General features: G+C 28.9%; 1 protein-coding gene across 1 annotated transcript; it reads right to left on the reverse strand.

The window, feature by feature from the left end:
• Window positions 1-11,807: 11,807 nt before the first annotated feature.
• Window positions 11,808-17,219, reverse strand: Hip14 (palmitoyltransferase Hip14). The gene is made up of 4 exons (XM_065505164.1): window positions 16,265-17,219; window positions 14,687-15,361; window positions 14,341-14,620; window positions 11,808-12,693 (listed from the first exon to the last, which is right to left on the reverse strand). The coding sequence occupies exons 1-4, from the start codon at window positions 16,847-16,849 to the stop codon at window positions 12,296-12,298; spliced, it is 1,938 nt and encodes a 645-aa protein (XP_065361236.1). The 5' UTR covers window positions 16,850-17,219; the 3' UTR covers window positions 11,808-12,295.
• Between the last annotated feature and the right edge of the window lie 3,200 nt (window positions 17,220-20,419).

Genomic DNA, 20,419 nt, shown 5'->3' on the forward strand with positions numbered 1-20,419 from the left:
TTACTACAACTTATTGAGTTAGAGACTTTGCAATAAATAATTACGGATACTCTTTCAAATGAGGACAGTGTTTGGTCTCATCGAAAAATTAGTCTAAGGAATTTCTATGAAATCCTCTCAAAAAGTATACAGCCCAATTATGAATAAAAAAATCGCCGGGAGTTTGTTCCCCGGGAGTGTTTTCCCATTGAATTTGAATAGGGAAAAGGGAAAAAACTCCCGGGGAATTTTTATTCATAATTGGGCATAACTTTTTAAAAATTATTGAAAACAATAACTAGCTAATATTTGAACATTCAAACGAAAATATTTGTTTTGGTAACTTTTTAAATTATATTATTTTTTATTTAATTTTTTAATTGTTTGATTTTATTAGATACATACTGATTTGACATTTCAACAAACCTCTTAGAACAGCAACAGTTTACAGGGCTTTGAAAACCAAACCCAAATTAATATAAGCTTCATTAGCCTGACTTAAATTACATAAATATGCTTTAAAAGTACTTTAATTATTTTGAGAATATAAATAAAAAAGACCAAGCTTTGACAAATTATAACTGTAGATAAAAAATAAATATTTATATTAAACTATTTTTGCTAAATGATTACAATATAAGAAACACCAAACAAAAAGATAATTTAAAAAATATAGTCGGTCACTAATCGACTTAAATATTCTACACCACCAATAATAATAAAGAAAATATATAAAATTAAAGAAATTTGCCAAAGTTTACAGTCAATTTGGAACCAACTTTAAAGCAATAAAAATCTGAACTATCTATAAAAAAATACAATTGCAAAAGCTAAAGTAGGTCTTTAAACATTTGAAGAACAATAAACTGAAAAAAAACCCTATTGTTATGTTTTTACCTTTTAAAAATAGTGGTTTATTTGCTTAAATAAATCGGATTCTTTTAATTGCAAATAAAAGCGACAAGTAGTTTAAAAATTGTAACAACTATTTATTAGGTTAAATTTACACTGCAACAGTTTAAATAGTCATATTGTTTAAATAAAAATATTGTTACGTTTTTACCTTTTAAAAACAGTGGTTTATTTGCTTTAACGGATTCTTTCAATTTCAATAAAAGCGACAAGTAGTTTAAATATTTTAAAAACTCTTTATTTAATTAAATTTACACTACAACATTTTAAATAATAATTCTCTTTTAATACACAAATTCATATTGGTTTGATATTAAGTCAAGCAGTGTTTACCATATACTGATTTCTCAGCAACTCGATGTTACCTTTTATAAGCACCGCGCCTTCTTCAAGCAATTTCCAGTATTATATATTTCTACAATGATCACCCAGAGCTTTTAAAGCTGCTTCACAGTTAATGTTGCTTCTATAGCTGGAAATGTTTATAAACATGATGAATGTTGCTAGCTGCCGTTACAGATGGTTAAATTCAAATTGATAATTCAATTTCGTAACAATATATTCCAAATTCCATTAAAATCAAAAAAGATAAATCTAGACTCAAGATTTCAAAATAACTATATAACCCCATGAATTGCCTTAATATTACAAAAAGTTTCAGCTTATACTCCAAAATAAATTATAAACATTTCCTCGAAAATCTATTGACAGACATACGGACCAAACATATTTTTTACAATTTATCTCGTGGGTGTAGAATATTTCATCAATAAAAATAAACCCACCTATATAAAAATATACATAAATCATTAAAAAAAAAACTATGTACATCATTAAAAAGCCTCTGTAAACTGTTAAAAATATATGTAATACCGATTTATTTGCTGCAAATATATAACAAACTTTGTTTTTTTTTATATAAACTCAAAACGTTATAAACGGCTAAAGAACTTTTTTGATAAAAATATTTTAAAATTAATGCTAAATAAAAAAAAAAGTATATATCATAGGCTTAAATTTAATTTTAAGTACCAAAAAATTTAATAAAAGAAAACTATATTTGTATTAAACTAAGTACTACTCCTACTCCCTTTTTAAAACCGAAAACAATTTTAAGTTTGGCTTTATTTTATTATAAAACTACTATAAACAATTTTTTTTATAAAATATCTGTATGGGAAAAAAACATTTTTAATTTTCATTTGTGTATTTGTAATAATCTCAAAATTTATTAAAGAAAATAAATAAAAATTAATTGAAATACATGGAAAAAAAGGAATAAATTAAAAAAAATATATATAGAAAACTGTGTTTTATTTCAATGAATAATAGGAGGGGATAAAAGAAGATATCAATATCTGAAGAAGTTTTAAGCATAAACAGTTCTATAAATACTGATGCTTGTGCTTTAATACTAAACGCAAAGTGTCCTTTTCTGAACCGATTGGCACCAAAAAAATAGTGTAAAAATAATAGTTAGGGATGACAAAATTTCGGATATTTCAATCGTAATTCTTCTTTCTCAATTGACTTTTCTTTGTTAGAACCGAAATCCGAAAACCGAATCGGTTGGAACAGTCATTAAAGTAAGTAAAACTTATATGGAGCGAAATTTGTGTAGATATCTATATAAATTAAAAATGTATTACCCATAAAGATCTATTACACTGACTCAGAAAGTGATTCTGATTCGATCGTGGGTGGGTGTTAGACTAATATTTTTGGAGGTTACAAACATTAGCACTAATGGTGTTTTCTTTTCTGGCATAAATGATGCATTTATTCTGCCATTTACCCTTTTTTGTGTTCTTTTCTGAAAAAATGTAGTTTGGTCGTGTTCTTTTCTAAAAATGTTACCCTAAACCCCTGAATATATGCTACATGTTTCACCCTCAATTTTATCAAAGGGTTAGAAATGCACCACTTTTTATGTAAGCAAAAAGTATAGTTTTATAATATTTAGAAGCTACATAAAAGAAAAGTGCATAAATGGTAATGATTTTTGTTCTATTGTGATCGTTAAAAATGTAACACATTATGAGGGTATGGGTAACATTTAATAAATGGTACACAATATATAGGCAACATTTTGTGTCAAAAAAGAAAACACCATAAGCCAATATAACCTTCCCACTATGGTGGTGTAGGGTATAATGATGGTGATAGAGTATCCAAAACCGGTCAAACGGTTTTTTCATCTTTGTAAACTCCACCGGTTTCGGTTTTTTTAACTTTTCGGTTTTTTGACAAACCGGTTTTTGTAAGACGGTTAACCGGTTTTAATGAAATATATTTTCTAAAGCTCATTCACACATATTTATGAAAAACGTTGATACCATTTTTAAAAATATTGATTTATTTTATAGAAAATTATAGCATTTGACATTATTTCGTAAAAGATATAAAATAATTGCATAAAGATAGACTTCAACAAGTAAGAGAGCTATATTCGGCTGTGCCGAATCTTATATACCCTTCACCAAATTATACTTCAAAATAAAAATTTTAAATATTTTTAGGTAAACAAAATTTCGAATTGTTTTTTTTAATTTAAAATTTAATTATTTTTTTTTAACTTTTAAATTTTTTTTTTATAATTTAAAATTTTTTTTTTTTAAATTTAAAATTTTTTTTTAATTATCATTACATATCCATTTGTGGACCGATTTTGCTGATTTACTGGGGTCTTCAGAAAATTGATTGCAAACAGACATACAGACAGACGAATATGGCTTAATCGACTCCGCTATCTATAAGGATCCACAATATATATACTTTATAGGGTCGGAAATGAAAAATGTAGAAATTACAAACGGAATGACAAACTTATATATACTAGGGTATTCATTCGACTAATGATCGTTCGATTAATCGAATAATTACTTACGAATAATTATTCGAACAATTTAAAAATGGCCATTCTCGAATAACGAATAATTCGAACAATTTTATGTAGAATAATCGAATAAAACGAATAAATGTTCATATACATATATTTAAATTTATTAAATTGCTTAAAACTTTTCATAATTCCAAATTTAAGTGAGTAATAATGACTCACAAAAATTGTATTGTTTCTGAAATTCGACAAATAACTAAAGACAAATGGACTTTCGATCACTGTAGATGAGTGTTTCGATAGCTTCTTCTATAAATATATAAATACTACTGCAAGAAGTTACAATTCTAAAAAAAATCTTTCAAAATTTTTAACTTAAGACTTGAACCCATGAAAATAAATGGTACGGAATAAAATATTTGTTATTTAGCTGGCGAAATATTAGAAGAATCGCAATTAATAATCAAAATATTAACTTAGATTAAAGTGGAGTTGAATATGATGGGGAATAGGCATGCCAATCCCGAAATCCCGATCCCGAAAATTCCGGGATTTTTCGGGATCGGGATTTCTCGAATCCCGGAATTTGTGAAAAAGAATCCCGGGATTTGTTAATCCCGAAATATTATGAGATTTTTGATATTTTAGGAAGATTTTTGAAGCACCGAAAATACTTAGAAAGCTAATTTTCAGCATATTTATAATACTAATCTCGCTTCAAATCCAAACGCAGCCAGATTTTTTCATTTGAATCAGAGAGCAGCACGTCTCCCTTGCATTGACAGGCTTTTACAGAATTTGCACTTTTACGAAATTTATGTTCAAGTTATTTTCTGAAGGGGACTAGGGGCAAATGTTGCCCGATTTCCGCAGTACTTTACAGTATAATTTCAGAATACTTACAACTTATTTTGTGCAAAATTTTATAAGGATTGCCGCATAATCAAGATATGTATGACTGCTCAAACAGTACTCCGGAGGACAATTGTAAGGAGCTAGGGGAAATCATGGACCATTTTATTTTAATGCATTAGTTTTTGATTTGTTATGTTTTTACTTAAATATATTAATGAAATTAATAGTTTTTATTGTTTAATTTGATGTTTTTGACGTTTAACTAAAATCCCGAAGGATTTCGGGATTTCATTTCTAAAATCCCGAATCCCGGGATTTGTAAAACCCAGTCCCGTTTGGCATCCCTAATAGGGAATGTGATTTTGAAATGATTGCATTGAAATAGATGAAGGCCATGATCTTAAAATATATGTATATAAGTGATGTTATTAACCACGTACGTAAGTGTTGCAAGATATTTAATAAATCGAATGATAAACACAAATATTGCAAACTAACATTTTGTTGCACGAAAAGCATGGAGTTCGTCTTATACATGATTTTGAACATCGTTGAACATCTTTGTCTAACACGGTAATAAACTTTTTGCGTATTTGTAAATGCGTCGATCATGCAGTGCCTTTGGACAGATTCCCTTTATTGTGTAATTCCCCAAGACCTCTTTATTAAGCAATGATTCGGCAACGTTGATAAAGCTTGATGTATAATACAATTTGTTATAAATAATTTAAAAATAGTGAATAATTAATTTACTAAACAATTAGTTATTCAATTTAAAATCCGAACGACATAAAAAAGTTTTTAATACGTTTATGTTGTATTTTAATTCAGGATCATGTCCAACTAGCTACAATTTTTTAAAGCATAGCTCCAAAACGGAAACTAACGGGGTTGCTAGTCAATTGTTTTGTGATTGTTCGGGAGTTAATCTGATAAGAATATTTCTGTTGAAAATTTAATGATGGACTTTGTTTTCGAATGTTTTTTAACATTATCAATACTTAAATTGTTAACTTTAACGTTATTTTTTGTTTTTGTTTAACAATAAAATATTAAAAAACCGACATCAAAACTTCACTCTTCACTTTTTTAAAAAAATTTAAATTATTCGAATAATTCGATTAATTTTAAACGTGTGAACGAATTATTCGAACAAGTTAAAATCTCTTATTCGAATTATTCGTTTTATTCGAACAAAAGAAAAATCGAATAATTCGAATACCCTAATATATACCCTTCTCACGAAGGTGAATTGTATAAAAATGCAAAATTTCGAAGATTTAGTACACAATTCATAACACATTCCCTATTAGCTTCCACAAATAAAAATAAATTTAATGAGACCTTTTTCATATTAAATAAAAAATTTAATATAAACCGGTTTTTTTGAAGACAAAAACTGAAACCGTTTAACCGGTTTTTTCAAAAACACACTTTTTCGGTTAAACCTGAAACCGGTTTTTCAAATTTGCCGGTTTTTTGGACACTCTATCATCCCAATTATGAAAAAAAAATTCCACGGAAGTTTTTTCCCATTTCGTTTTTTATACCCTTCACCTTCGTGAGAAGGGTATATATAAGTTTGTCATTCCGTTTATAATTTCCACAATATAATTTTCCGACCCTATATATAAAGTATATATATTCTGGATACTTATAGATAGCGGAGTCGATTAAGTCATGTCGGTCTGTCTGTTGAAATCAATTTAATGAAGACCCCAGATATCATCGGGATCCAAATCTCCAATAATTCTGTCAGACATGCTTTCGAGAAGTTTCCTATTTAAAATCAGCAAAATCGGTCCACAAATGGCTAGATATGAGGAAAAAACCAGGACAACCTCGATTTTTGACCTACATATGTATATCTGGATTACTAAGACATTAATATAGACAATATGGATATCTAATGATAGATATTTCAAAAACCTTTGCAACGACGTATATAAGACCATAGTAAGATGGACCTACAATGGGTAAAAATCGGAAAAAATATTTTTAACCCGATTTTTTTTCACCAAAAACAAAAAAAAAAATTTAAATTTAAAAAAAAAATTTTAAATTTAAAAAAAAAAATTTAAATTTAAAAAAAAAAATTTTTAAATTTAAAATAAAAAAATTTTTAAAAAAAATTTTGAAATTTAAAATAAAAAATTTAAAAAAAAAATTTTAAAATTTTTCAAAAAAAATTAAAAAACAACTTTGAAAAAAAAAATTTTGTTTACCTAAAAATATTTAAAATTTGTATTTTGAATTTATTTGAATAAGATTCGGCACAGCCAAATATAGCTCTCTTACTTGTTTAACATAGAATTTGAATAGGAAAAAACTACCCACGAATTTTTTTCATAATTGGGCTGTATGTGTAATGCTGTAGTTAGAACTACTCCTTCAAGTACTGCCGGCTAACGATTTGAGAATTTCTACTTTGCAATTTGTACTTAATTGGCATGAGCTAAAGAAGTAATGAACCTGTCAATTGACACAATTTCGGATTAGTTTCGTTCACAGTATGTTATTGATTGTCTTAATGGTATTATTTATCTGTTCAAGATCGGACTGAATCGAATAAATGCGTTCATTGGTTCATAAGAGATTAGGACGGAGGAAGAAATCGTGTGAATATTTAAACCCTCTTTTAAAGAATTATTATTTTTTGCCCTGTTTGCTTCAAATATAAATAAAAATGCTTTGTATTTAATAATTTTTATTGAAGTTTTTTGTTTGTTTTAATTTTTTTATTTATTTTATATTAATTAATCATCGAATTTTGTTTTGTTTGTTTTTTGTGTTTTTTTGATCTTTGATTTTATAATATGTATTCATATACTAATTGATAATAATCTTATAAGTGGTTTAATGTCTTTTTATTTAAATCATTATGTTCGATTATGTTTAATTTTAGAATTTTGTCTAATTTCTTTATAGTTCTGGTTTTCATTTACACATTTTCGTTACTTATAAATTGTTTATTGTTTATAATGACATTTACACACAAATAGTACATAGAAAGATATTTTTTTGTTAACACAATCATTGTGTTAATAATGATTTTTGTATTATTGTATTTACTTTAAAGGTAATACATATTACAGCTTAAATTATTAATTATTATTATTATTATTATAATTTGTATTTTATTATTAATAAATACCACACAAAAATAAAATATTTATACAAATAAATTTTTATATAAAACTATAAAAAGGCTTTTGAGGTAATTAATGCAAAAAACATTTAGAGCAACATTTTCACAATATAAGTTTTCAAGAATTTTTGCAACATTTATTTCGTTTTTCTTTTTATAATATTTGTTTATTATGGACTTGATAAGTTTCGTTTACGGAATATTGTGAATATTACTTTATTATATTATTATTTTTATATAAGCATAAAATGGAATAATTACTAAAATTAAAAAGAAACTATTTTAATTTGTAAAAAAAATATCTGTATGTGAATAAAAATATAAAACTTTGTAACATATCATCGTCATCTTATGGCGTTTTAGTAAGAATAAACAAAAAGTTGCGCGCAATGGAAAAATGTTTTAAAAACAAACACTTTCCTTTTTTATTATTTATTATTTAGAAGAACACTACTCAATAATAATTTGGCAAATAAATTTTGGAGAGTAAAATAAAGTTTTGCTATGATGTTAAACTTGTGAGGGGGGCTTGAGAATGTCAGCTATTTATGGGACACAAGGCAGTTCAATAAAGGAGATAATAACCAATTGTAGAAAGCAATTTATCAAGTGGTACACACAGTTAATATTTTTTAGTCATTATGGATATCAAAATAAATATAAAAATTCAGAAATACATCGATAACTGCAACTGCAATTTTTCTAGAGAAAATCTTGTTATCGATAACTGCAATTTTTCTAGAGAAAATCCTGTTATCGATAACTGCAATTTTTCTACAGAAAATCTTGTTATCGATAACTGCAATTTTTCTACAAAAAATCTTGTTATCGATAACTGCAATTTTTCTAGATAAAATCTTGTTATCGATAACTGCAATTTTTCTAGAGAAAATCTTGTTATCGATAACTGCAATTTTTCAACAAAAAAATCTTGTTATCGATAACTTTTTCTAGTGAAAATCTTGTTATCGATAACTGCAATTTTTCTATAGGAAATTTCGTTATCGATAACTCCAATTTTCTACAGAAAATTTTGTTATCGATAACTGCAATTTTTCTAGTGAAAATCTTGTTATCGATAACTGCAATTTTTCTAGTGAAAATCTTGTTATCGATAACTGCAATTTTTCTATAGGAAATCTCGTTATCGATAACTGCAATATTTTTTAGAGAAAATCTTGTTATTGATAATTGCAGAGATATTTTTTTTATCGAAAACTGGATTTTTTAAATAAAATCTTGTTATCGATTAATAACTGCAGTTTTTTCTGGAGAAAATCTTATTATTGAAATATAACTGCAGTTATTTCTATAGATAATTTTGTTATCGATAACTGCAGTTTTTCTATAGAAAGTATTGTTATCGATCGATAACGCAGTTTTTTCTATAGTTATCGATCGATAACTGCAGTTTTCTGTATAGAAAATATTGTTATCGATCGGTTATTTCAGTTTTGTCTATAAAAAAAATACAGCTATCGATAACATGAGTTCTTTTAGAAATAATTTCAGTTATCGAAATAAAGTTTTTCTAAGGAAAAATACAAATCTGCAAGATTTTTAGAAAGAGTTATACAAATCAATTGTTTTAGGACTATAGGATTATGTTACAAAAAAAATGGAAAAATTTTAAAGCGATATCATGAATAAAGCCTTCATGATTTCAAATGAAAAATAATGTTTGAATATTCATGTTAATATGTTAAGGTAAAAGCTCCCTAAATAGTTTAGACTCTAGTTAATTTTTCATAGTCAATGTTTGTATAAAAATAACAAGCCGAAAATCAGTACTTATTTATTTTTTTCTTTGTAACAAAATCAGTCATAATATTCTAAGTAGATGGATGACTTTTAAGATTTATATTTTGGGTGTATAACTTAAAAAGAAGATTTTTTTTTGTTTTATTTTGAAACATTTGTACAATATAAATTTATTCAAAGAAAATGTCATTTCTAACAATGACCTTTTCTCATCTTTTTTGCAACATATGGATTCCGGGAAAAAAGAACTGCTCCTCTATTGAGGCCTAGAACGATTCAATCCTATTTCGGATACTCTGTTCTGAAGTCAAGCGTATCCCAGAGAGAGCGTTCTGCATTGATCGAAACAAAAGTAGTCGGACGGGGCAAGATATGGACTATAAAGCGGGTGATGCAAAACTTCCCAACTACTTCTTTGTAAATAGTTTTTAACACGTATTGCGACATGTGGCCGAAAGGTATCGTAATGGAATATTACGGATTCATGTCTGGTCACATATTCTGGGCACTTGTTGGCCAATGCTCGCTTCATACGAATCAGTTGCGTTCGGTACAGGTTCAATGTGTAGGTCTGGCCAGATTTCAGCAGCTCATAATAGACAGGACCCTTTGGCCCCACCAAATCCAGAGCATTATCTTACCGCCATGGATATTTGGCTTTGGTGTCGATTTGGCTGGTTTGCCGGGCTTCACATACGATCGGTTATGCATCGGGTTATCGTAATGAATCCATTTTTCATCGCAAGAAATGATTCGGTACAAAATTCAACATTTTTTATACCAAAAAAAGCTTTGTTATTTACACTATCATATTCAATAACTAAGTGAGAATAAATGACAGATTCAAAAAATACTTGATTCCCGTATTTTTAAGTTATACACCCAATAGTAAGTGTTTTTTGCAGAATGAACTAAAATTTTGTTGAGCAGCATTTAAAATATAAAACAATAATTAACATAAAAAAAATTGTAAACTTATAAAATTTGAAATAATAACTACATTATTTTTGAGTTAAGAATTTTGTTTATAATTTGAAATCTGATTTTTTCATTTGGTTTCTTTAATGTATATAATTACAATTATTACTCGTATATTTATTAATATTTTGTTGTATTATTAAATGCAATTTTAAGTAACATTTTCCTTCGTTTTTCTTCTTTATTCTTTTTTTCGTTCATATATATAAACAATTATATAAGGTAATTTGATTTGAATTTAACTTGTTTTTTTTATTAATTCGCTTAAAGTCGCTTGGTAAAAAATAAAATATTATTAAAAAACTTGTATGTGCTGTAGTTTTAGTATAATTTAAATTAATTAATTTATTAATATTTAAGTTATGACTAGACTTAAGTGCAAAAAATAATTTTTTTCAAATTCTTTTTGAAATTATCATTTATTCTTATATGAATTTTATTTTAATATTGTTTTTTTATTGTTTAAAAAAATGTTTTCGATATATTTGTAACAATTTTGATTAAAAAAGAAAATTTTGTAATATTTGGTGTTTTAATTTCGTTCTTTTGTTTTGTTTTGTTTTTATTTTATAACCATTATTAAATTTGTTGAGATAACATGAGAAAAAAGTGTAAGTGAAATTTATATAATTTATATATATAATTATGAGCTGTTATTTAATTCTATATGCTTTTTTGTTGTGGGAGTATATTAGGATTAGAGTTAATTACAGTAAGCTCTTTGTAAAGAAATTTGAGTTGAGAATTGTTTATTTAAAGATTATAATAAAACTTGTTAGAATGAAGTTGCTTTCTAAAGAAAAAATATAAAAAGATTTAAATCCATTCACATATTGCTAATAAAATTACCTTACTCATGTACTATTTTCTTGGTGAATATATTGAAATTTACAATATAAAACAAACAATAAACAACTCAAGTTTCCTCTTCTTTGTTCTTTCGATTTATTAACGTGGCAATTAAAAAACAATTCCTATTTAAGTAGCTTTTTGTTGTGTTCTACAAACAAATTTATGTTTAACGATTTATTCATTACGCAAAGAATTATGTTTTAGGTTTTGCAATCTTATTAATGGTTTACTTAAAAACTAAAAAGAAAATAATTTACATGTCTTTTGTTTATCAATTTCTATAATAATAAAGAGGAAGTGTTGGAAAAAAGGTAACACAGTTATAGAAAATATTTTGCAAATGTTACATAATGCTACAAAATTATTTTAACATATTTTCTATATACTAAGTACAAAGAATCGGTTTGCGATGACGTTTATTTCTTTTTAATAATTTTAATTTGTTTACAAAAAAATTTATTTTGTATTCTTAATGTTTCTTTCTTTCGCTTAATATTGAATTCATCATATGTTTGTTTTATAAGGTGGTTTAAATTACATTTACAACATAAAAATATGGCTTTTCTTCCTAAATATGTAAGTATACAAAAACAAAAAAAAAACTTGAGCAGCACTTAAAAAAAAATAAAATAAAAAAAATATGGAAAATATTAGCACATATTAATTAATACTCTCTAAATAAATACTTATATATTTTTTTGTATAAAAAAAAGCTTTGTTGGTTTGTTGTTATTTTATAGTTAAAGTTTAGTTTATAGTAGTAGAGAAATAAATACAAATACGTACACCTAATACAGTAAGCCTAAAATTATAAACTATATGATAACTAATACATACTTTGTAAAAAATAAAAAATAAAAATAAAAAATTATATAAATAACTCAATATTACCTTGGTTTAATGTGGTTTTCTTTGATTTAAACATTAGCTATGGGTGCATTGCGCGTCATCGCATCCCGATTCGACTTGTCCTACACATACTGAAAATTATGCGAAGCCGCCGACGATTCCTCACCATTGCGCAGCAATGGTTCATGTTCTATAGTCTTATTAGCCTGCACATCATAATCATAGTAGTTCATCCAATCGATACGTTTCGGTTTTAGCAAACCGAAACATGTACACTCCAAGAAATCGACCATGTTATTGAAAGCACCACGTGTAAAAGGCGATTGACCATTGCGTGCCTGGAAATGTCGATATCTTCCTCGATTCATGCGTTCGTTTGTGGTCATGCCTAAACATATAACTTGATATGTTTGACAAATGGTGAGTAGTATGACCCAGGACATGTGTAGCAGAGCGTTGGCCATAACCCAGCCAATCCAAGCATTACAATCACCAATGGCACGTAATGCGGCAAGAAAATCTTTATGTAAATTATTAGAATAATGGGTGAATTAAAAATTTGTTGCATATAAAAATATTTAAAGTAATTTAACAACTAATGAAGAGTGGCATATTTTCGGATAGTCGGTAAAAAAAAAAGATTTTCTAAAAAAAAACTGCAGTTATCTATCGATAACAAGATTTTCTATGAAAAAATACCTGCTGTTATTAATTGATTACAAGATTTTCTGTATAAAAAGGGGAGTTATCGATTGATGACAAGATTTTCTACAGAAAAACCGCAGTTATCGAACGATAACAAAATTTTCTATCGAAAAACTACAGTTATCGATGGATAACAAGATTTTCTATAGAAAAACTGCAGTTAGCGATCAATAATAAGATTTTCTATAGATGGATAATAACGTGTTTATATAGAAAATCGATCATAAAGTAGATTTTCAATAAAAAAAATCGTCAGTTATAGATTGATTTTCCATAAAAAAAACCCAGTTATAGATCGATTACAAGATTTTCTATTAAAAACATCCCGTTGTCGACCACAAATATAGATTTTCTATAAAAAAAACTGCAGCTATTTATCGCCAAGATTTTATACTGAAAAAGTTGTTCGATAACAAGAATTTTCTATTAAAAAATTGCAAGTATCGTTCGATAACTAGATTTTCGTTAGGCAAACTGCAGTTATCGATCGATAACAAGATTTTCTTAAGAAAAATTGCAGTTATCAATCGATAACAAGATTTTACTATATCGTTCGATAACAAGAATTTCTATTGAAAAATTGCAAGTATCGTTCGATAACTAGATTTTCTTTAGGCAAAGTGCTATAAAAAAAAACTGCAGTAATCGAACGATAGCAAGATTTTCTATAGAAAACCTTCAGTTTTTGATTGATAATAAGATTTTGTATAGAAAAACTTCAGTTTTTGTTTTATAACAAGATTTTCTATATAAAAATTGCAGTTATCGAACGATAGCAAGATTTTCTATAAAAAAAACTGCAGTTATCGATCGAAAACAAGATTGAGAAAAACTGCTGTTATCGATCGATTGCAAGATTTTTATATACAAAAAACCCAGTGATCGATCGAAAATAAATATATATAAAAAAAAACAATACTATAGTAGAAAAAAACCAGTTATCGGTTAAAAAAATATTTAGACAACAATGCTGTTAAATCCAATTTTTGATAACAAAAATTTCTATAAATAAATTCAGTTGTTGATCACAAACATTTCTATAGAGAAACATTTTCATTTGGAACGAATTTTGTGAACTGTTTCTTAATGATATGTTAATTAACAACATTTAACTCAATATCGTCAAACCGACTTACCCCCATTAACAGGAAGTCTGGTTATGTGTAAGCTAATAGTTATACTGACAGTTTTCATACAAAAATAATTTTAATCGATAACCAGACTTCGTGTTAACGGGGATTAGGAGGTGATTCTGTGTCGAAACGTATACGTAAAAGCGGTGTAAGGCCATTACTTTTGGTACAAACTAAAAATATCACAACAAAATTATCTTCCATTAAATACATCGAATAGGAATTCATGATTTAAGGTTTATTATCTAATCAATATATCAGAGTGATCTAAAAAAAATACATGATAACGTATTCAACTTTGTTACTTGTTCTAATCTGTTATTACTCACCATTAAAATTAACATTACAACTGTTCATATAATAGAAAGAGCCACCGTAAACCATCCAACCGCACATAACCAAAAGCATCCAGAGAAAACCCATAAAGTAGGTATGATTCTTTAAGCCAATACAATTGCCAACCCAGGGGCAATGGTGATCAAAACGGGCCACACAACGATCGCAAACACTGCAATGTTTTGAACGTATAGGACGTCTAACTAAACAGCCAGAACAAAATGAGGAGGGTTCAAAGCCAATGCCACCACGTTCTGATAATTCCACAATGGTCTATTAAATAAAAGAAAACGAAAATTAAATAACTTTTAATTATTAAAATAAATTACATATACAAACCTTAAATCTTTGTTCCTGTGTTGGTTGTATAATGCCCGGATCACCCTTCCAAGACTTAAGAAAACATACCCATAACCCGCCGGAACATATTAAAAACAGAACCGTTGTACCAAACGATACCACATCGACAATGTACACAAACCATGTGATATAAAACCAGGCTTTCGTAGCACAATACACACTGAGTGGCAGCAAAGCCATTAAGTGATCATCAAATAATGCCTTCCCTAAAGTATGAAATACGGCATAGAGACAACCCAGTAAAAAGAACTTTATAATGTACAGAGTGTTTAAGGTGAATATAACACCGGCCAAATAGAAGGCAGTAAAGGGGCATGCTACCATTGACCACCAACGCAAGCGTTTGTCATGTTTGACACGTGTTATCAGAGATCTTCGTTGCTGCGACGACAACGAGGCATCCTTAATGCGTTCCATAACTTTTGCACTTATCCAAACGGCACCGGATTGCGACTCGAGCATTGTTAGTGGCGTTTCGCCCCGTAAATTGGGCACATCTAAGGAAGCTTTGGATTTTAAGACTAAAGTATTAATCGCTGTGGCATTACGTGCCAATATAGCCCAGTGTAAGGCGGTATTGCCATGTGTATAGTCAACCATGGCGGGATTAGCACCGAGGGTTAGAAGTAAACGTACGGGATCTAAAGCACATACCTAGAAAAAGTGTTAAAGTTAAAGTGCATGTTGATTTGTGAAGTAGTAATCTAAAAAGTTGTATTATATTTGTGTGAATGTATTTATCTAAGTATTTTCCATATTATGACACACAGAGCCAGGGGGGTGAAAAAAGCAAATCCCCCCAAAAGAGAACATTTTTAATATAAAAATATGGAAAAAAATAATAAAATTTATGTGAGTAATTTTTTGTTGAAAATTTTTATAGAATTCAATAGTTTTCAATTTATTAAAAGTAATGAGGGATTCGTTGTCCACTCCATCTTCAATAACTCTTTTGCAACCATCAACTACGGATAGAAATTATGTTAGAATAGAAAAATTCGGTTCACACAAATGACTCAAATTAATGTTTAGATGGTGATTGAGAATATAATTAAATAAGACCTTTATGAATCTTGTTTACATTTTAAATTAACACATTTTGCCGCAGACTCTTTTCAAGTCTATTTGAGGATTTAATTATTAAACAGAAAGAAACTTAAAGAAGTTTATCTTTATTTGATGATTCAATTATTGAACTGAAAGAAGTATAACTTTTATAACTAATTTGACATTTTTGAATTTAATTTAAAGGTGAATATGAGTGGAAATGATTATACCAAACATTTTAGAAACTTTTTTTTAAATTTCCGCATGGCCAAAATCCATTTAGAGCTATTGTTTCTAGGTCAAAGTTGCTTAGAATTCTTGCTTATTTTTTATACATGCATACAATTTGAGCCACCTTAATAAATGTACTTTTAAGGATTTCATTTAAATACTCGATATCAATTTCACAACGAACCGTGTCATTTTAAAAAATTATTTATTGGAATTTTTCACTATGTAAATCTCACACAAATTATTTAAAAATTATATTGAAATTCGTTAACCGCTTACCTTCCAAGCAGCCCACATTAATGCCGTCATACCACCACGATCCTGTAAATCTGGATCAACACCTTTGGCTATGAAATACGCCACCAATGCTGTGTGTGCAAACTGAGCTGCAATATGTATGCAGGAGCAACCCTCCGCATCGCGTATACGCGGATCAGCTCCGGCAGCCATTAGGAGAACAACAGCACCCAAATGACCTTGTCTTGTGGCCCAATGCAGAGGTGTAGCATTAAGTTCACCACCCAATGCATCAACTACAGCACCTTTTTCCAAAAAATATTTTATAATATCACGGCGATTATTGATTGCTGCCCAATGCAATAAAGTGACCGTTTCACTGTCCGGCTGATTAACATCCCAGCCGGATTCCACTAATTCTTTGACTCTTGCTGTAGCCCCATACTGAGTGGCTTTGACAATGTCAAAACCACTGTAGTCAGGTTCTATGGGTGCACTTGGTGGCTGTTGAGCCATTAAGGCACCCTGCCGTTCGGCTTCGCGTTCTGCCTCTGTGTTGGGGGCACAAGACCCGGTCGTCGCTGCATTGCAAGCACTTTGATACATGTTTTGCGGTTTCTTAAACATTTTATTGCTTTTTACGATTTTTTAAGTTTTCTCCGTTTTGATTATTCAATAGTCACAAAAAAAAACTTTTTTTTTTGTAACTCGTTTAGAGGATATTTTATGGTGCAAGTGGTGATTCACCCACCTCCTCTTTTTTATTTATTACGTACCCTTGCACGATTTTTTTTACGATTTTCTCACTTTAAAACATTTTTGTGTTTAATGATTTTTGATCTTAACTACAGTTTGCACTTTTGTCACACGTCTGCGACTATTTATCAATGTTTTTCTATAGATTTGTGTTGATTTTTTCACAAAAATTATAGTTTTTTTATCGCCCCGAAGAAAAACTTTTTCTCAAAGCAGTAAATTTTCTTAACATGACAGTTGTGTGTGGTGACATTAGAATTTTAATGACATTTTATTTAGTTGATAAAAATAACGCAAGATGGAGCTTATTATGAATAGTGTTGCTAACTTTACGAATAAACGTTTATTTAAATTATAACAGAATTAAGGTATTATAACAGCAAACCGTTAATTTAAAATGTTAGTATAAAATATTTTAAAATTGTTATTAATTAAAACTTTAAAGGAAAATTATTTTTAGAAAATTGATTCTAGACTGAAATACAATTTTAAAATCCTATATTCACAAAATTTATCTAGATGTCAATATTTGTTAGCAATAATATGATTTTCGGAAGTATAGTATGATTTTTGCAACATATAACTGATATGAGTAAAATTTTAGTTCCATATCGATATTTACAATCGATATATTAAATTTATATTTGTAAGAGATTCATGCGTATTTGCCTGATTCAATACAGGGTCTTAATGCATTGATTTTGATTTTTGGTTTTTGACATTTGCTGTTTTTGTAGAACTAACACCACCTTTTACGAATTCTCCAAAAAAACATATGTTTTCTATAAAAACAGAGTTGTTACAAAGCAACAATTTCGCAAGTTTGACCCAGAGATGCAAGCCGTAACGGCGCGACTGGCGGCTAGCCGGCTAGCTGATTTTTTCCAACAAGCCACGCCGCCGCCGATTTACTCGGCTGAGCGGCGGCTTAATTTCGAGCCGATTTTAAAAAAAAACTTAAATATACATAGTTTTATGAATGTAACTTTTTTACAATAATCGTCCCAAAATACAACACTGTTTGCCGGTTACATTATTATATAAATCCGAATACTGATTATTAAAAGCAATCGGTTATATAGAATCGGTTATAGATTTTTTATTAAAAGTTTAAAATTCAAATTCAACGTTGTGAAAAGTGAAAATTTAAATAAAAGTGAAAATTTAAATAAAATTAATAATGAGTCGAAAAATAAATAGTTATTTTAAATTAAAAAACGACAAGAGACAAAATACGGAACTAGCCAGTTCCGAAACAATTAATGAGGCTGAAATACTCGGTGCCCAATCTTTCCGAACTGAGGATGAAGTCTTGGAGGGCAGCTCTGATGATGATATCCCCCTTATTCAAAATTATGCCGATCATCAAGTCGGTGAATACCAACAAATTCTACGGCGCAACAAAGCTGCGAAGGAAGTGGCCAAAATTGTTCTCAGCGAGAGAAGAGGAACAGGGTCAATAGTCTGGGACTATTTTGGCACTTTGACCCTCCGCGGGAAGTCAATTTTTGAAAAATACCGTTTCTGCAAATTATGTTTCGAAATGGAGCATACAACTTTAAAAGGGTAAGTTCATTTTTATAGTCATTTTTACGTTTTTGATAAAAATGAATGCTATATATAGTTTCGCCGTATCCACCTCAACTTCCAACCACATTACGCACCTAAGAAGCGTACACGAAATTGAATTAAAAACAAAGAATTCAGAAATTAGTTTAAAAAAAACCACTGAAGCTCTTTCAGGATCATCTTCAAGTAAGAATAAAAAAAAAGAGGATGAAAAATTTGCCAATGCTAGAAGAATCGCAGAAATGTGTTGTTCGGATCTGCAGGCATTCAACATAGTTGAAAGGAAAGGGTTTCAAAAATATATATCTCATTTAAAGCCAGAACTGGAATTTCCCAGAAGCCGAACTATAGCCACTACAGCGTTGCAGGATGTATATGAAGTCTACTTAGGCATAGTTAAAACTATTTTGAATGATGCTCCAAAACAAATTTCGATAGTGTTAGATTTGTGGACAGACAATTACAAAAAAAATGCATACATAAACATAAAGGTTCATTATTGCAAAAAGTTTGAAATGGTTTCAGCTTCACTAACAACAGAATGTTTTTCCCACCCCCATACCGGCTCACGTATTGCCGATACAGTAACATCAACATTAAGTAAATTTAAAATAAATGATAGGGTCATTCATGCAGTAAGCGATGGAGGATCCAATATAATATCGGGTTTAAAAATATCTAACATATTGCGATACGAGTGCATGGCGCACTCTCTACATCGCTTCTTGGTCCACGACATTCTTGAGCACTACGAATTTGAAGCAATTAAACAAACAGTGAAAAAACTTAAAGAAGTGTATAAAAAATTATCATATGCCACAGAGGAGTTGGCTTCAATTCAAAAAGACTATAAGGACGATAGTTTAATTGATATGCTTCTACAAAGCAATGAAATTGCGGAGTCATTGCAATTAGAGGAGGAGTTTGGATTGTCAATTGAAAAGCTACAAGAGGAAGGATCCACCACCTTAAAAAATTCCAACGATACCCGTTGGAATACTCTTCTTTACATGTTCCGAAGTTTCTCTAAAAATTTCAATGCTATAAATATTGCCTTAATTAAAGCGGGTAAGGAAGCTTTTATATTTAATGAAATGGAGAAGAAGCTTATTAAGGGGTTTATGGAATTCTTGGCAATTTTTGAAAAAGCCACCACATATTTACAAGGCCGAAGTTATCCAACAATTTGCAGTGCAATATTTTTTTACGAAAATATTTTAAGCCAGCTCGAAAATAATGAAAGCGTGGCTGAATTTGGAATAATGATTTCGTTATACAACTTTACGAAAGAAAACTTTAACAAACGTTTTAAAATAAAAAAAATTCATGTTGTCGCCGCGTTGCTGGATCCGTGCCAACGTAACTGGCCAATTTTGGACAATTGGTTAAAAAAAATTCCAAAGAACAGCCAAATGGATTTAAACCAAGTTTTAGATGTTGAGTACACCGAAGGCCTCTATATCACAAAAGAAGATTTAATTTATAAAGAATTATTAAAAATATTAAATGACAATCCCCCAGCTCCCGTTGAGCATATTGTTGAACAACCCGGACCTTCAAAAAAAAAACCGGTGAGTAAAAAAACATATAAATTCATATGTAAGTTTCTATAATCTTCATGTATTCAAACACTTTCAATTACAGAAGATATCCCAACTTCGAAAGGAAATGTTAGATTTTGTGGCATCAACCAGCACGCAAACAACAAGCCATTCCAACATCTCACGGGAAATAAAAACATACTTTGATGCACCACAGGAAGATTTGGAATGTTTAGAATGGTGGAAAAAAAATGAAGAGGTTAGTATTATTTTAAAACCTTTAACAGTTCAATTTTTGATAAGATATCTTTTGTTTTAAGTATTATCCCAA

Source organism: Calliphora vicina, chromosome 3, assembly GCF_958450345.1.
Source record: "Calliphora vicina chromosome 3, idCalVici1.1, whole genome shotgun sequence".
Classification (NCBI taxonomy): domain Eukaryota; kingdom Metazoa; phylum Arthropoda; class Insecta; order Diptera; family Calliphoridae; genus Calliphora; species Calliphora vicina.

Bases quoted from the DNA above. Each gene is read 5' to 3' on its own strand.
- Hip14 (XM_065505164.1), bottom strand. From the start codon at position 16,849: ATGTTTAAGAAACCGCAAAACATGTATCAAAGTGCTTGCAATGCAGCG. The intron at 15,362-16,264 runs GTAAGCGGTTAA...CACTTTTTCTAG, and splicing joins TAATGTGGGCTGCTTGGAAG to GTATGTGCTTTAGATCCCGT. The intron at 14,621-14,686 runs GTTTGTATATGT...TTTATTTAATAG, and splicing joins CACAGGAACAAAGATTTAAG to ACCATTGTGGAATTATCAGA.